The sequence below is a fragment of the Coregonus lavaretus genome (genome assembly GCF_964263955.1).
Source record: "Coregonus lavaretus genome assembly, chromosome: 14".
Classification (NCBI taxonomy): Eukaryota; Metazoa; Chordata; class Actinopteri; order Salmoniformes; family Salmonidae; genus Coregonus; species Coregonus lavaretus.
In genome coordinates, this window is record NC_140001.1 from 34,131,180 (window position 1) to 34,146,956 (window position 15,777).

At 44.9% G+C, this 15,777-nt stretch overlaps 1 protein-coding gene across 1 annotated transcript in view; it reads left to right on the forward strand.

The window, feature by feature from the left end:
• The window catches only part of LOC311141752 (splicing regulator ARVCF-like), a 135,798-nt gene that overhangs the window by 94,993 nt on the left and 25,028 nt on the right, over window positions 1-15,777 (forward strand). Inside the window, exons 6-9 of the mRNA XM_084177189.1 lie at window positions 2,091-2,208; window positions 4,684-4,855; window positions 6,406-6,423; window positions 7,190-7,261. Coding sequence (XP_084033315.1) covers window positions 2,091-2,208; window positions 4,684-4,855; window positions 6,406-6,423; window positions 7,190-7,261 — 380 coding nt within the window. The remainder of the gene's footprint in view (window positions 1-2,090; window positions 2,209-4,683; window positions 4,856-6,405; window positions 6,424-7,189; window positions 7,262-15,777) is intronic.

Genomic DNA, 15,777 nt, shown 5'->3' on the forward strand with positions numbered 1-15,777 from the left:
AAAAACTCAACTCGTCGTGTTTGGAGGACAAAGAATGCTGAGTTGCATCCAAAGAACACCATACCTACTGTGAAGCATGGGGGTGGAAACATCATGCTTTGGGGCTGTTTTTCTGCAAAGGGACCAGGACGACTGATCCGTGTAAAGGAAAGAATGAATGAATGGGGCCATGTATCGTGAGATTTTGAGTGAAAACCTCCTTCCATCAGCAAGGACATTGAAGATGGAGTGGCTTCGTAAGAAGCATTTCAAGGTCCTGGAGTGGCCTAGCCAGTCTCCAGATCTCAACCCCATAGAAAATCTTTGGAGGGAGTTGAAAGTCCGTGTTGCCCAGCGACAGCCCCAAAACATCACTGCTCTAGAGGAGATCTGCATGGAGGAATGGGCCAAAATACCAGCAACAGTGTGTGAAAACCTTGTGAAGACTTACAGAAAACGTTTGACCTGTGTCATTGCCAACAAAGGGTATATAACAAAGTATTGAGAAACTTTAGTTATTGACCAAATACTTATTTTCCACCATAATTTGCAAATAAATTCATAAAAAATCCTACAATGTGATTTTCTGGATTTTTTTTTCTAATTTTGTCTGTCATAGTTGACGTGTACCTATGATGAAAATTACAGGCCTCTATCATCTTTTTAAGTGGGAGAACTTGCACAATTGGTGGCTGACTAAATACTTTTTTTCCCCACTGTAGGTGGGGAGGAGCAGAATGGAGGCTTGATCTGATTTGCTGAAGGGAGAGCGGAGGAGGGCCTTGAGCTGTCCCGGAAGGGAGAGTATCAATGATCCAGAGTTCGTGATGCGTGTGTAGCACAGGAGATGTGTTGATAGAATATACACGGCAGTGATGATGACCGAAGAAAATTGTCTCAGGAGATAATGTGGTCAGCAGTGATGATGACCGAAGAAAATTATCTTGGGAGGTAATGCGGTTGGCATTTGATGGTGAGGTATTCCAGATCGGGAGAACAAAAGGACTTGAGTTCCTGTACGTTGCGAACCCCGCTGGCTGAATGGAATCGAGGGTGGTGTAGTTGCCTTGCAATCGAGGGTGGTGTAGTTGCCATACCAAGCGGTGTTCCAGCCAGTCAAGGTGCTCTCAATGATGTAGCTGTAGAACTTTTTAAGTACTTGGTGATGTGGACGCCGAGGAACTTGAAGCTCTTGACCCACTCCACTACAGCCCCGTCGATGTTTTATGACTTGGGAATAGAGTCCCAGATGGCCTGCGGCGTCTGCCTCTCTGTACCATAGATTAGTTTTAATTAGCCCAAAGTGTATAATGGCCCAGGCTCTACCTGAGATGAATGGAGTCTGCCCCAGAGACTGGCAGACTGACTGATTTCCCCCTGTGTGTGGGGGTGAGTGAATGTGTAGGTGTGTGAAAGAGAGGTTGTGTGTGTGCACATATATTACGTTTGAGTGTGTGTGTCACTCTGGCTGTCCCCCTCAACCCCTTCGCAGCCGTGACAGGCATCCTCCTCCAGGACTAGCTGGGTGGATTGGTAATGGGATTGTATGGCACAGAAAGAGAAAACCCTCTTAAATTAAGGCCCCAGCGAGCCTAGCAGCTCCTGCTCTCTCTCTCCACAGCTAAACTCTCTATAAAGACCTGCGCAAAGCCACTTGGCAGGCCTTTGTAGCCAGTTATTTACTGCACAGGTCTGTTTGGGAGTGAGGAATGGCAGATGGCAAGCCTGTGTACTGTAGCACCTTTGGAGTGAAATCCCCACCTTTCATATCCTGCGCTCGACTGTTTGTGGAATGATTATTTCCCTGTTTGCTGTTATACTCTTGATTCACTGTAGTCAGATTCAGGTGTGTACTTTTATCTCTTTAAGTCAGCTATTTCTTATCTTAATCTCCTCGGCTTCTAAGCATGGGCACTGGGCAATGCTCTCTCTGTGGCACTGGTGCGGTGCACAGGAGATTGGAGCCCTCTGTCTCTGTGTGAAATATATTCAACCACTCATGGAGGAAATTGGAAGCTAAATAAAAAGTGATTCTAAATGCTTTATATCATAAAGAAACATCAGTAGGTTGTGTTTTCTGCCTCTGACCAGTGTGTCTCTGTGTTCCACAGGAACGTGAGTTCGGACGGGGCCGAGGCGAGGCGCAGGCTGAGGGAGTGTGAGGGGCTGGTGGACGCTCTGCTCCACGCCCTGCAGTCAGCTGTGGGGAAGAAAGACATGGACAACAAGGTGAGCCTCCAGCGCCACACACCTCCCCATATGCATCATTCTACCTGTATATTACACTGCTCAAAAAAATAAAGGGAACACTTAAACAACACAATGTAACTCCAAGTCAATCACACTTCTGTGAAATCAAACTGTCCACTTAGGAAGCAACACTGATTGACAATACATTTCACATGCTGTTGTGGAAATGGAATAGACAACATGTGGAAATTATAGGCAATTAGCAAGACACCCCCAATAAAGGACTGGTTTTGCAGGTGGTGACCACAGACCACTTCTCAGTTCCTATGCTTCCTGGCTGATGTTTTGGTCACTTTTGAATGCTGGCGGTGCTTTCACTCTAGTGGTAGCATGAGACGGAGTCTACAACCCACACAAGTGGCTCAGGTAGTGCAGCTCATCCAGGATGGCACATCAATGCAAGCTGTGGCAAGAAGGTTTGCTGTGTCTGTCAGCGTAGTGTCCAGAACATGGAGGCGCTACCAGGAGACAGGCCAGTACATCAGGAGACGTGGAGGAGGCCGTAGGAGGGCAACAACCCAGCAGCAGGACTGCTACCTCCGCCTTTGTGCAAGGAGGAGCAGGAGGAGCACTGCCAGAGCACTGCAAAATGACCTCCAGCAGGCCACAAATGTGCATGTGTCTGCTCAAACGGTCAGAAACAGAATCCATGAGGGTGGTATGAGGGCCCGACGTCCACAGGTGGGGGTTGTGCTTACAGCCCAACACCGTGCAGGACGTTTGGCATTTGCCAGAGAACACCAAGATTGGCAAATTCGCCACTGGCGCCCTGTGCTCTTCACAGATGAAAGCAGGTTCACACTGAGCACATGTGACAGACGTGACAGAGTCTGGAGACGCCGTGGAGAATGTTCTGCTGCCTGCAACATCCTCCAGCATGACCGATTTGGCGGTGGGTCAGTCATGGTGTGGGGTGGCATTTCTTTGGGGGGCCGCACAGCCCTCCATGTGCTCGCCAGAGGTAGCCTGACTGCCATTAGGTATCGAGATGAGATCCTCAGACCCCATGTATTAGGCCCCAGCGAGCCTACACCATGTATTCTTCCCATGTGGCTCAGTTGGTAAAGCATGGCGCTTGCAACGCCAGGGTTGTGGGTTTGATTCCCACAGGGGAACAGTATGAAATAGTACCAAAATGTATGCACTCACTACTGTAAGTTGCTCTGGATAAGAGCGTCTGCTAAATTACTAAAATGTTTTACAAAATTGAATGTACACCCAAGGTCAATCCCCCCCATCATGTATTACTGCTAGACTACCACTAGATGTCGAATGCTTATTGACCAACATTTAACCTAGTAACCAGAATGACTATAGGTATAAAAAAAATTATATATATATATACTTATTTACTAAATCTAGTGATAGGAATTCAAGAACGCTGCAGGCCTCCAACTAGGCTACATCTAAGATGCTTTCCAAAATAGTTCAAGAAATACACTTCTCAAAAAAATAAAGGGAACACTTAAACAACACAATGTAACTCCAAGTCAATCACACGGTTTGGCGGTGGGTCAGTCATGGTGTGGGGTGGCATTTCTTTGGGGGGCCGCACAGCCCTCCATGTGCTCGCCAGAGGTAGCCTGACTGCCATTAGGTATCGAGATGAGATCTTCAGACCCCTTGTGAGACCATATGCTGGTGCGGTTGGCCCTGGGTTCCTCCTAATGCAAGACAATGCTAGACCTCATGTGGCTGGAGTGTGTCAGCAGTTCCTGCAAGAGGAAGGCATTGATGCTATGGACTGGCCCACCCGTTCCCCAGACCTGAATCCAATTGAGCACATCTGGGACATCATGTCTCGCTCCATCCACCAACGCCACGTTGCACCACAGACTGTCCAGGAGTTGGCGGATGCTTTAGTCCAGGTCTGGGAGGAGATTCCTCAGTAGACCATCCGCCACCTCATCAGGAGCATGCCCAGGCATTGTAGGGAGGTCATGCAGGCACGTGGAGGCCACACACACTACTGAGCCTAATTTTGACTTGTTTTAAGGACATTACATCAAAGTTGGATCAGCCTGTAGTGTGGTTTTCTACTTTAATTTTGAGGGTGACTCCAAATCCAGACCTCCATGGGTTGATAAATTTGATTTCCATTGATAATTTTTGTGTGATTTTGTTGTCAGCACATTCAACTATGTAAAGAAAAAAGTATTTAATAAGATTATTTCATTCATTCAGATCTAGGATGTGTTATTTTAGTGTTCCCTTTATTTTTTTGAGCAGTGTATTATAACAACAATATGTTGTGTGGTCATTGGAGACATTTGATACCATGAATGCTGATCTGTAAATATGACGCTGATTTGTGTTCTATTTTGCTTGTCGCCAGTGGGTCTCTTATCTAGTTTGGAAGCAAGTAAACAGTCCCTTTCAAATCATATTCTGAGAACAATCTGTATAGGTTGAGCTGACATTGTCCCTCTACCTCTCTATCCCCACCTCCACCAGTCTGTGGAGAACTGTGTGTGTATCATGAGGAACCTGTCCTACCACGTTCACAAGGAGATCCCAGGGGCCGAGAAGTTCACAGACCCATCACCGCTGCAGGCCCCGGGCTCTGTGGGCCCTCAGAGGAAGAAGAAGGATGATGCAGGCTGCTTCGGAGGGAAGAAAGCCAAAGGTGAGAGGCAGGGACAACACAGAGGGAGACTAGACTGGAGAGACATAGGCCCGGTCCCAAAACTAGCCTCTTCCGTGCACCGCCAGTGTTTGTTGATCTGTAGGAACCACCGATTAACAACACACACACAAAAAGAAAAACGGTATACTATACTTAAAATGGGCCCTGTCAGTTTGAATAGGTTACTGTAAGTATCCATGTTTATACTAACAGTATTCCAGCTCTTTAGAGCTCTATTTAATTCGTACCCTTCAGCCCAGAGCTATTTCTCCCTAGCAGACAGTTATTTAGTATAGGCTACCTCTGGTTCTAGACAGAGATGTAATTATTATAGGCTACCTCTCAATCACTGACTAATGGCTGAACAACAAGAAGAGGTCCCTCTCCCACAACAAATAATGACAGCAATTGATCACTTAGTCAATGAGGTGAGACCCAATCTCACTGACCCCTCACGGTCCAGAGGGGGATGCTACTGATTTAGAGGCCAAGAAAGCACTGGGGCGTGTGTCTAGAAATGTGTGTGTGTTTACAGATTCATATTATAGATGGAAATCGCAAGCGAATTAGCCAGTCTGCTGCTATTCTACACAGCAGTTAATGAGGTGTGTTTAGCCTTCACAGGCCCTGGAGGTGCACTTTGAAAGAAAGATGGCCTACATTACAAACGCTAAACACGCCCCTCCAAAAACAGTGTGAGCACGGGAAGGGGAGTCAGATCTTGCAGGAGAGTCATTTAGACAACACGGTCTCTCCCAGAAATGTGTTACCCGAGTTAAATGGTCTAAATTACCCCCCCCCACCCGAATCCTGACACTTGCCATTAGACCCATTACCATGAACAGATGCTTCAGGCCCAGCTTATTTACCGAATGCAAAATGGTTGCTTTTTGCATTTCTCTTTTGTTTTTGATTCCTATATTCCTGTGCTGTTGTGTGTGGCTGTCTTAGTGCCTTGTGTGGCAGTGACAGTCCCCTCCTTCTCCTTGTGTGTGTCACTGCAGTGTGGTGATACACACACACACACACACACTCTTTCTCTAATGAGCCGAATACACTGACACCACAGCCTCTTAACACTGTCCCAAGAGAATCACCTATGGAGCGCTAATGGGTTTTATTCTCCACTTTGCCCTAAGTACTTGTTTCTTACCTTCTATTCTCCCACTCTCTTTCTTTCCCTTTATTTCTCTCTCTCTCTCTCTCTCTCTCTCTCTCTCTCTCTCTCTCTCTCTCTCTCTCTCTCTCTCTCTCTCTCTCTCTCTCTCTCTCTCTCTCTCTCTCTCTCTCTCTCTCTCTCTCTCTCTCTCTCTCTCTCTCTCTCTCTCTCTCTCTCTCTCTCTCTCTCTCTCTCTCTCTCGCTCAGCCCTCCCACAATCTTTTCCCTTTTTCACTCTGAACATTATTAGCCCCAAGTTGACTTTAAACTGAACTGTTCACTTGTTTTTATTATGTCACCTCTAATCCACACAACCTATTTTATCATTTACTCTTCTCTTCTCCCTGCTTGTGTTTTTTGGCATTGCTGCTGCTTCCTTGGCTAACTATAGAGGAATGGTTTAATCAAGGTGAGTGTCCTCATGTCCTGTCTCACTATCTCAGCACACCCGCTCACCCCTCCCCTTATAGATACTGTAGCATTAGTAGTTTGGATCGCCTCCAAAACTGGAAAGTTTCAAGGACTTCACTTGTTTGCCCTCTTAATTTGCTGTAGCCTTACTGTACATCATAGTGTTTGTAATTCAAACCTAGCATCATCTCTGGGGTACAGGTAGGGGAGACCAGGTAAGACCGGTAAGTTTGTGTAGTGAAAAGGAACCTGGGCTCTAGTTTTTAGCCATGTCACAGTTAGAGACAACCAGACCAGTGACGTAGTGGTAAACTCTGAGCGCCGGTCCATATCCCTTGTTGAGGATATGGATGGAGAGACATTCATTAGCTGGCCCTTCTGTAGTCACCCTGCTCAATTACCCTCCCTGCATTATTAAAGGAGGTTCCCACTAGGCTGCTACTTGACATGTGTGTAGTGATGGTGATGGTGTGTACTCTGTGTCTGGCCATCTGTGTTTGAATGTGTGTGTACAGTATACGCACACTCGCACTGTATGTCTTGTCCATCTGCGTGTCCATCTGCGTGTGTGGGTGGTCCTGCAGTGGTCTCTAGGACATTGTCAGTGAACTCTGTTTGGTGTAGTGGATGCATTGAAATGCATTGAATAGGGAGCGTTATTTTTTTCCCCGTGACCGGCGCTCAGAGTTTACCACTACGTCACTGGTCTGGTTGTCTCTAACTGTGACATTTATATCTGTTCTCTCTCTCCAATCTCTATCCAGGCAGAAAAAACGGAGAGAATGACAAAAACTACGACACGCTGGATCTGCCCAAGCGCACAGAACCCACAAAAGGTAGGCTTGTTCTGTCAAAGAGGTTCCCTTATTACAGCTTCAACCTGTCACTCCTGTTCCCGCTCACTGAAAGGAGAATATCCCAAATATTTGCAAGTGTGTGTGCACGTGCATATATCACCTTTGAGTGTGTGTGTGTGTCACTCTGCAGGGCACATTGTTATTTAGAGAGAAATGACAGATGAAATCGTCTCACCAAATTAGCCTTGTTTTGACAAAGATGCTACCAGGAAAAGAAAACGCAGCTTTGTTTACAGAGCTCCCAGGCCTTTTGTAAAGGGCTCCCAAACATTTGAGCTGATCTGATTTGGAATCAGTTCCTTTACATGGGAGATGAAAAGCAGAAATGCATCAAGTTCTGCACCCCCAACAGTTTCACTATAGAACTGAATGATACCCAGTAGCCATAGCCCTTTATCTGAACCACACACACCACAAGGTAACCTATAATCCAAGGTGCATTGACAAATAAGTTATTTTATTATAAAAGAATGCAACAGTATTATAGTAAGTTTAAACTAGATAGAAGGCCGGACAGTCCCCTCCTATTTCAGCAGTGTTTCAGGCAGACAGCTATTAGCCAGCAGCAGATTGGAATGTGATGAGATTGGATTTGATTGGGTAGATGGTCGGTGGTGGAAGCAAGTGGGTCACCTGGGCCTATGAGGTTAAGCAGTTCTGTCAGCCGTGAGTCTTCTCCAGCCTCTCCAAGCCTTTCTACAGTTACCGGACTGTTGCAGTACTCCTCTCCCCTTAGCTGAGCTTGTACTTTACTCCTATAGGCCTACTTTAAGAGTCAACACATATTCTAATGTCTTATCTAAATTGATTACTTGTAACATAAGAGACCCTACTTGCACTGCTTATTTCTAATACACTTGAGGAATGTTATGCCATGATGAGGCGGTTTGCTGTACCTCTGCACCGTTCCACCTTCTGGAGCTTTTGAGAGAATATATATAGGTTGTTTATCGTTGTACTGTTCCTTCTATTGATTGAATGAGCAGAAACGTTTCCATCTACGCCCTTTTCTTCTCGCCTTTCTAAAGAATAAACATCTCAATTGGTTGCTGCAGTCAAACAACATTGGCATACAGCTGCCACAACAAATCTCTTTGTGCTTTGTGCTTTGTGTGTGTGTGTGTGTGTGTGTGTGTGTGTGTGTGTGCGCGCGCTTTTATCGCATGCCTCCTTTCATTGTGTTTGCATGCGTCTGCCGGCATATAGAAGGAGTGTGTTTGTCTGTCTGCATATAGCAGTTGAGAGATATACTGTATGTGTGTGTGTTGTGGGCTATGCGATATTCACACATCAGCGCCTTCATCAAGGTCTAATGGCATCCACTCAAAGTCAATAGCATTTCCTGTATGGCTGCAATTAGCCACATTAGCTAGTCAAAGTGGGTCTCTCATTAAACCAGATTACAATTAATTGCGGTGCTTTAAGGAGGTAAGCCGATTCTGCCTCCTTTTATCGCTCTAAAGTAAAGTAAAGCAGATGAGCTGGGAGGAGGATAATGAGCATGTTCCACAGGCTGCACTTACTGGAATCACTGCCCAACACTGGCTGCACTTACTAGAAAGTAGTGTTTGGCTAGCTGCAATGGCACACAATTGGAAATAACCCCCCTCTTGTCTTGCGTTTTGACTTCTGAGAATCTGAGATATATAAAAACGACCTCGTCTTGAATCCATCTATAGCCTAGGTGTGTTGTACACTGAACAAAAATATATAAACGCAACATGTAAAGTGTTGGTCCCATGTTTCATGAAATAAAAATAAAAGATTCGGACTCATACGCACCTGGAACAGACACTTTTCAGTAGTAAGGACCTTTCAGGAGTAAGGACCTTAAAAGTGAGCGAAAAGTGAGCGAATTCTGAAATAAAAGATCCCAGACATTTCCCATACGTACAAAAAGCGTATTTCTCTCAAATGTTGTGCACAAATTTGTTTACATCCCTGTTAGTGAGCATTTCTCCTTTGTCAAGATAATCCATCCACCTGACAGGTGTGGCAAATCAAGAAGCTGATTAAACAGCACAATCATTACACAGGTGCACCTTGTGCTGGGGACAATAAAAGGTTACTCTACAATGTGCAGTTTTGTCACACAACACAATGCCACAGACGTCTCAAGATTTGAGGGAGCGTGCAACTGGCATACTGACTGCAAGAATGTCCACCAGAGCTGTTGCCAGATAATTTAATGTTCATTCCTCTACCACAGCCGCCTCCAACGTAATTTTAGAGAATTTGGCAGTATGTCCAAGCGGCCTCCCAACCGCAGACCACGTGTATGGTGTCATGTTGGCGAGCGGTTTGCTGATGTCAACGTTGTGAACAGAGTGCCCCGTGGTGGCGTTATGGTATGGGCAGGCATAAGCTATGGACAACGAACACAATTGCATTTTATCTAAAGCTATTTGAATGCACAGAGATACCGCAATGAGATCCTGAGGCCCATTGTCGTGCCATTAATCCGCCGCCATCACCTCATGTTTCAGCATGATAATGCACGGCCCCAGTTCTTTCATGGCCTGCATATTCACCAGACATATGTCACCCATTGAGCATGTTTGGGATGCTCTGGATCGACGTGTACGACAATGTGTTCCAGTTCCCGCCAATATCCAGCAACTTCGCACAACCATTGAAGAGGAGTGGGACAACATTCCACAGGCCACAATCAACAACCTGATCAACTCAATGCGAAGGAGAAGTCTCACTGCATGAGGCAAATGGTGGTCATACCAGATACTGACTGGTTTTCTGATTCACGCCCCAACAGATGCATATCTGTATTCCCAGTCATGTGAAATCCATAGATTAGGGCCTAATGAATTTATTTAAATTGACTGATTTCTTATGAACTGTAACTCAGTAAAATCTTTGAAATTGTTGCATGTTGCATTTATATTTGTGTTCACTAGACAATATGAGGAGGAAATTATAGTCCTAGAAAAGCTTTCCACTTTTGCTGACTCACCCAGTGATGCGCAGCTCACTCGCCGGCCGATTTACTCTCGTGCCAAAAGCCCATCTCTCGTTTTACTTTGTAAAACAATGTTCGTAACCTGCAGTCAGATTAGTGTTCTCTTTTAAGCAGGAGCTATTTGCTTTTCAACCTGTGTTTTCCCGCTATTGTATTTGAAATATTGCAAAAGGCTTGTTCTGGCTGCATGCTGTTCACTGACAGATTTGCCACATGTTCCCGGGCTATATGCCTTGTGATTGGGCTACATAAACACAATCCACAGCTAGGCAATTCTTTTAAAGAAGCTATTGGTATTTTTTTAGAGGTACCGGATCCGGCCAAATAGGTTCCGGAACGAAACAGTCCAAAACGAAGAGGTGCCGGCTCAAATTAAGCACTGGTTAAAATGATTTGTGTTTGAGAGCGCAAATGTTTACCTGTACATATACAGTGGGGAGAACAAGTATTTGATACACTGCCGATTTTGCAGGTTTTCCTACTTACAAAGCATGTAGAGGTCTGTCATTTTCATCATAGGTACACTTCAACTGTGAGAGACGGAATCTGAAACAAAAATCCAGAAAATCACATTGTATGATTTTTAAGTAATTCATTTGCATTTTATTGCATGACATAAGTATTTGATACATCAGAAAAGCATAACTTAATATTTGGTACAGAAACCTTTGTTTGCAATTACAGAGATCATACGTTTCCTGTAGGTCTTGACAAGGTTTGCACACACTGCAGCAGGGATTTTGGCCCACTCCTCCATACAGACCTTCTCCAGATCCTTCAGGTTTCAGGGCTGTCGCTGGGCAATACGGACTTTCAGCTCCCTCCAAAGATTTTCTATTGGGTTCAGGTCTGGAGACTGGCTAGGCCACTCCTGGACCTTGAGATGCTTCTTACGGAGCCACTCCTTAGTTGCCCTGGCTGTGTGTTTCGGGTCGTTGTCATGCTGGAAGACCCAGCCACGACCCATCTTCAATGTTCTTACTGAGGGAAGGAGGTTGTTGGCCAAGATCTCGCGATACATGGCCCCATCCATCCTCCCCTCAATACGGTGCAGTCGTCCTGTCCCCTTTGCAGAAAAGCATCCCCAAAGAATGATGTTTCCACCTCCATGCTTCACGGTTGGGATGGTGTTCTTGGGGTTGTACTCATCCTTCTTCTTCCTCCAAACACGGCGAGTGGAGTTTAGACCAAAAAGCTCTATTTTTGTCTCATCAGACCACATGACCTTCTCCCATTCCTCCTCTGGATCATCCAGATGGTCATTGGCAAACTTCAGACGGGCCTGGACATGCGCTGGCTTGAGCAGGGGGACCTTGCGTGCTCTGCAGGATTTGAATCCATGACGGCGTAGTGTGTTACTAATGCTTTTCTTTGAGACTGTGGTCCCAGCTCTCTTCAGGTCATTGACCAGGTCCTGCCGTGTAGTTCTGAACTGATCCCTCACCTTCCTCATGATCATTGATGCCCCACGAGGTGAGATCTTGCATGGAGCCCCAGACCGAGGGTGATTGACCGTCATCTTGAACTTCTTCCATTTTCTAATAATTGCGCCAACAGTTGTTGCCTTCTCACCAAGCTGCTTGCCTATTGTCCTGTAGCCCATCCCAGCCTTGTGCAGGTCTAACATTTTATACCTGATGTCCTTACACAGCTCTCTGGTCTTGGCCATTGTGGAGAGGTTGGAGTCTGTTTGATTGAGTGTGTGGACAGGTGTCTTTTATACAGGTAACGAGTTCAAACAGGTGCAGTTAATACAGGTAATGAGTAGAGAACAGGAGGGCTTCTTAAAGAAAAACTAACAGGTCTTTGAGAGCCGGAATTCTTACTGGTTGGTAGGTGATCAAATACATATGTCATGCAATAAAATGCAAATTAATTATTTAAAAATCATACTATGTGATTTTCTGGATTTTTTTTTCTGGATTTTCTTAGATTCCGTCTCTCACAGTTGAAGTGTACCTATGATCAAAATTACAGACCTCTACATGCTTTGTAAGTAGGAAAACCTGCAAATCGGCAGTGTATCAAATACTTGTTCTCCCCACTATACATGACGTAAATGTGGTGTGAAGTACATGGATTAACTTGATCACACAGGTAAAGCTTATACGTACCTACGGTGAGTATGTCAAACTTGGATTATTGCTCAACTGGATTAATCATTTTGTAGTATAAAATTGGATTGCAGCTGTAGTCTACCCATGATTTATTCAAATAGGATATTACATTTACCTGCAATGTTTGTCAATGATAATCTTGTATACTGTGGTTGTACGTTTAGCTACAGTTTGTCTGTTAATGTTCCTGTTTGTAGAGAATTTGGGAGCTATTCTCCTCAAATGCAGTGGCAGAGGGAGAGATTTGTGGGAGATTACATGTGTAGTTCCGCCCTGATCTGTTGTCAAATAGAGGTCACAGCCCCTCCGCATCACTTACCAACAGGCTGCAGTCTATGATTACGGTAATACCCACATGAGATTTAGGGTCTCCAGCAGTGCATTGAAAAAAACACGCACACACACACACGCGTATGAACACGCATACACACACATATACACATGCACTAGTAGTGACTGCTCTGCACCCAATCAGAGCATGGAGGAAGGAATCCCAACTGAAACATTATGTTACGGACATGAAGTCGCAATCATTTTAGGGACGCCATTTTTAATTCACGATTAGTTTGTTGATTCTGTGTATAGCTAATTCTCTCTGCCTGATTGCACTATAAAAGGACCTGTTGGTAGAACAGAGATCATTAAAGGACTTCTAAAGTTCCTGTTATTGCATTATTCATAGAGGAGAACAGAGGCACTGGAACAAAAGTAATTAAGAACTCTGAAAGAAGAAAGCATTTCATTAGGGAGAGAGAGTGAGTGCCTGTCAGCCACCGAGATGATGGAACACTCACCCCAACGTTAATTGAAACCACACCGCGCGTAAACCTTTTGCTTTGAGGAAAGGTCATGTACAAAGTGTGTGTTTGGCATGGACTGTGTGTGCACCCTTACAGAGAGCAGAGGGAAATCACTTCAAAACAGTTTTGTTTCTTCAGTACCGGAGGTGTGGATAGAGAGAAAGAGGGGCAGCACAGTGGAAAGATGCCGTTTTGAAAAAGGAAAAACAGAAGGAGAGGGAGGGAGACCTGGGAGGAGAGAAGCCATAGAGAACCCACAGATTAATCATTTTATTTTTTTATTTTTTACGCAGCACATTATTTTTGATCTCTTCCTCTCGGGCCATCCCCACTCACTATTCTGTTTACTCTAGGAACCTGCATGGGGAGAGCTGATAACAACAATGAAGCTAAGTCACATACTGTACAGTACAGCTGTATATAGATGCTATGCTTCTGCTGTAAAGAGCCTAGGTGCATTTTAAATGTGCTGAGGTTTTGCTAGGTTCAAAACGCAGGCGACTTGTGTTCTGATGTTCTTAGTTGCCATCCCAGGCACTGTATGTATCATTCCACCTCCTCTGTTGTGTTTTCCCTGAGCCAGCACTCTTTCATGATGCTTTAATGTTTATTTAATGACAATGATGAATGCCTTTGTCAGCTTTTCTTACAGTATTTACAACAAGGACGATGGATTAAAACTGCATTAAGCTGTGTTAGTGTACTGTACTTAGTAGTTGCCATAGGAGAGGGCGTAGGGCGCAATCAAGAGGCAGCCAGAGCATAGGTTCATGAGTCCCCTCTGGACCTAGTCTTAGAATGTCTCTGTGCATTTAATTTTCCGTCTTTCTCTTTTCATACCCCTCTCTTCTCCACTGTGCTTTCAGAAGCTTGCCTGGTTTGTAGATGTATGTTTTCCCTTCGCCGAACAAACAAGTTGAACAATTGAGGGAACAATTCAGTAACAATGCTACGAGTCCATAATGCTTTAACGGCTTAGTTTACGAGCCTAGCATTTAATTTGAAGATTTGAATAGGGTTTTCAAACGTCAACAGCAACAAGAGCCTCATTGTAGTGTATAACTGCTGCGTAACCTTGACCACAATGCTAATTTTATGCCTAACCTTAAGACCAGAAAGCTTATATACTTTCATGGAATTTTGACTTTGTGGCTGTGCTATCTAGTGGAAACCAAGTACATTCCCTGGGTTTATGCTGAAAGGGTCAAGTCATGTTTGAACTGTAATTCCATCTGGTCATACAAGGTGACAAACCATAGTCCATTGACATATCATGTAATATTCATTTGAACAATATTTTACAATCTACAGGAAATATATATTTTTCTGTACTCTCTGATTTACGGATGTCTTTAGAATCCGACTTGAGTTATCTAATTGTTGTGTATTGAATGGTGACTGTCAGTATGGAAGCAAGGCATGTACCTCACTGAGGGCTTGTACTTTGTAGACCGCGGAGGGGAACTAAATGTTTCCCTCGAAGATTGTCACTGCTTTACATTTATCACATTAGCAACCGGAACCCAGAGTCTGACGGAAGTTTCTGAAGGAATTGGAATGCTCTTAGTCCCTGTGGATTGATTCAATTTCAGAGAAGTTCCTTAACTCCCTAATCCCTAACAGAAAGTAAACGCCTTCCATTTCCCCTTTTTTAACTCCCAAAACTGTTCAGTTTTCTGTTGTGTAATAAATACAGATGTGAGTCAGAGTATTCAAAACCGGAGGGAACATTAGGGCAGATCGACAGGCCCGCCCCGAGTGAAAGTAGAAACTCAGTAAATTATTCATAAAGTTATGTTGAGGCTGCAGCCGCAATCCCCCACCCAGAGAAACCATGTCCCCAGTCCCCTCCATCTTCAGAAGAGCCTCACTACTGAGGAATGTAACACCGAGATAGCGAAACGATAACTCTCGGGACCGCTATATCTCCTCTCACTGAAACCTGCCTGCCTCCAACTGACAGGCTGACTCCCCTTTCCTCATCTCCTCAAGACACAAATATTCCTCTGCTGCTCCTCACCCCATCCTCCCCTCCGCCTCTTCCTCTCCTTCTGCTGTTAGATTTTGCAGGATCGCGAGACTTCGGTTGGTTGGTGCCAGTGCCAAACACCTTCCGCCCCCTCACATCACGCCCACATGCATGCATGCACACGCACATACACACACATACCTACCTCACACTCACAGCACCCGTCAGATAAAACATGAGTCTGACTCGTGAAGCTGCTAGGAAACACTGGAGGTTGTCCCTCATTCACTGTCATTAGATCGGTCTGCCATGTGAGTGTCTGTGCACACAGAAATGGGAACACTAGCCAGTCTCTATTCTGGAATGGAATAAAGCATGCATGGGATGTGATGAGACTGTTTTGGCTTTGAGTCATTATCCCAGTCACCATATTGAGCCACAAAACAGGCTATAGAATTCTCCATGGACATAATAATCCAATGGATTTTACTGACTGCTATCGCCGCTCACCAATCACCCAGGAATAAGTCCTCTGAACTCTGAAACAATGCAGCGCTTAATGCCAAGTGTGTGTGTGTGTGCGTGCGTTTGTTTGTGTGTGTGTGTGTTTCTGTGTGTATCTGTGTTTGCGCGTT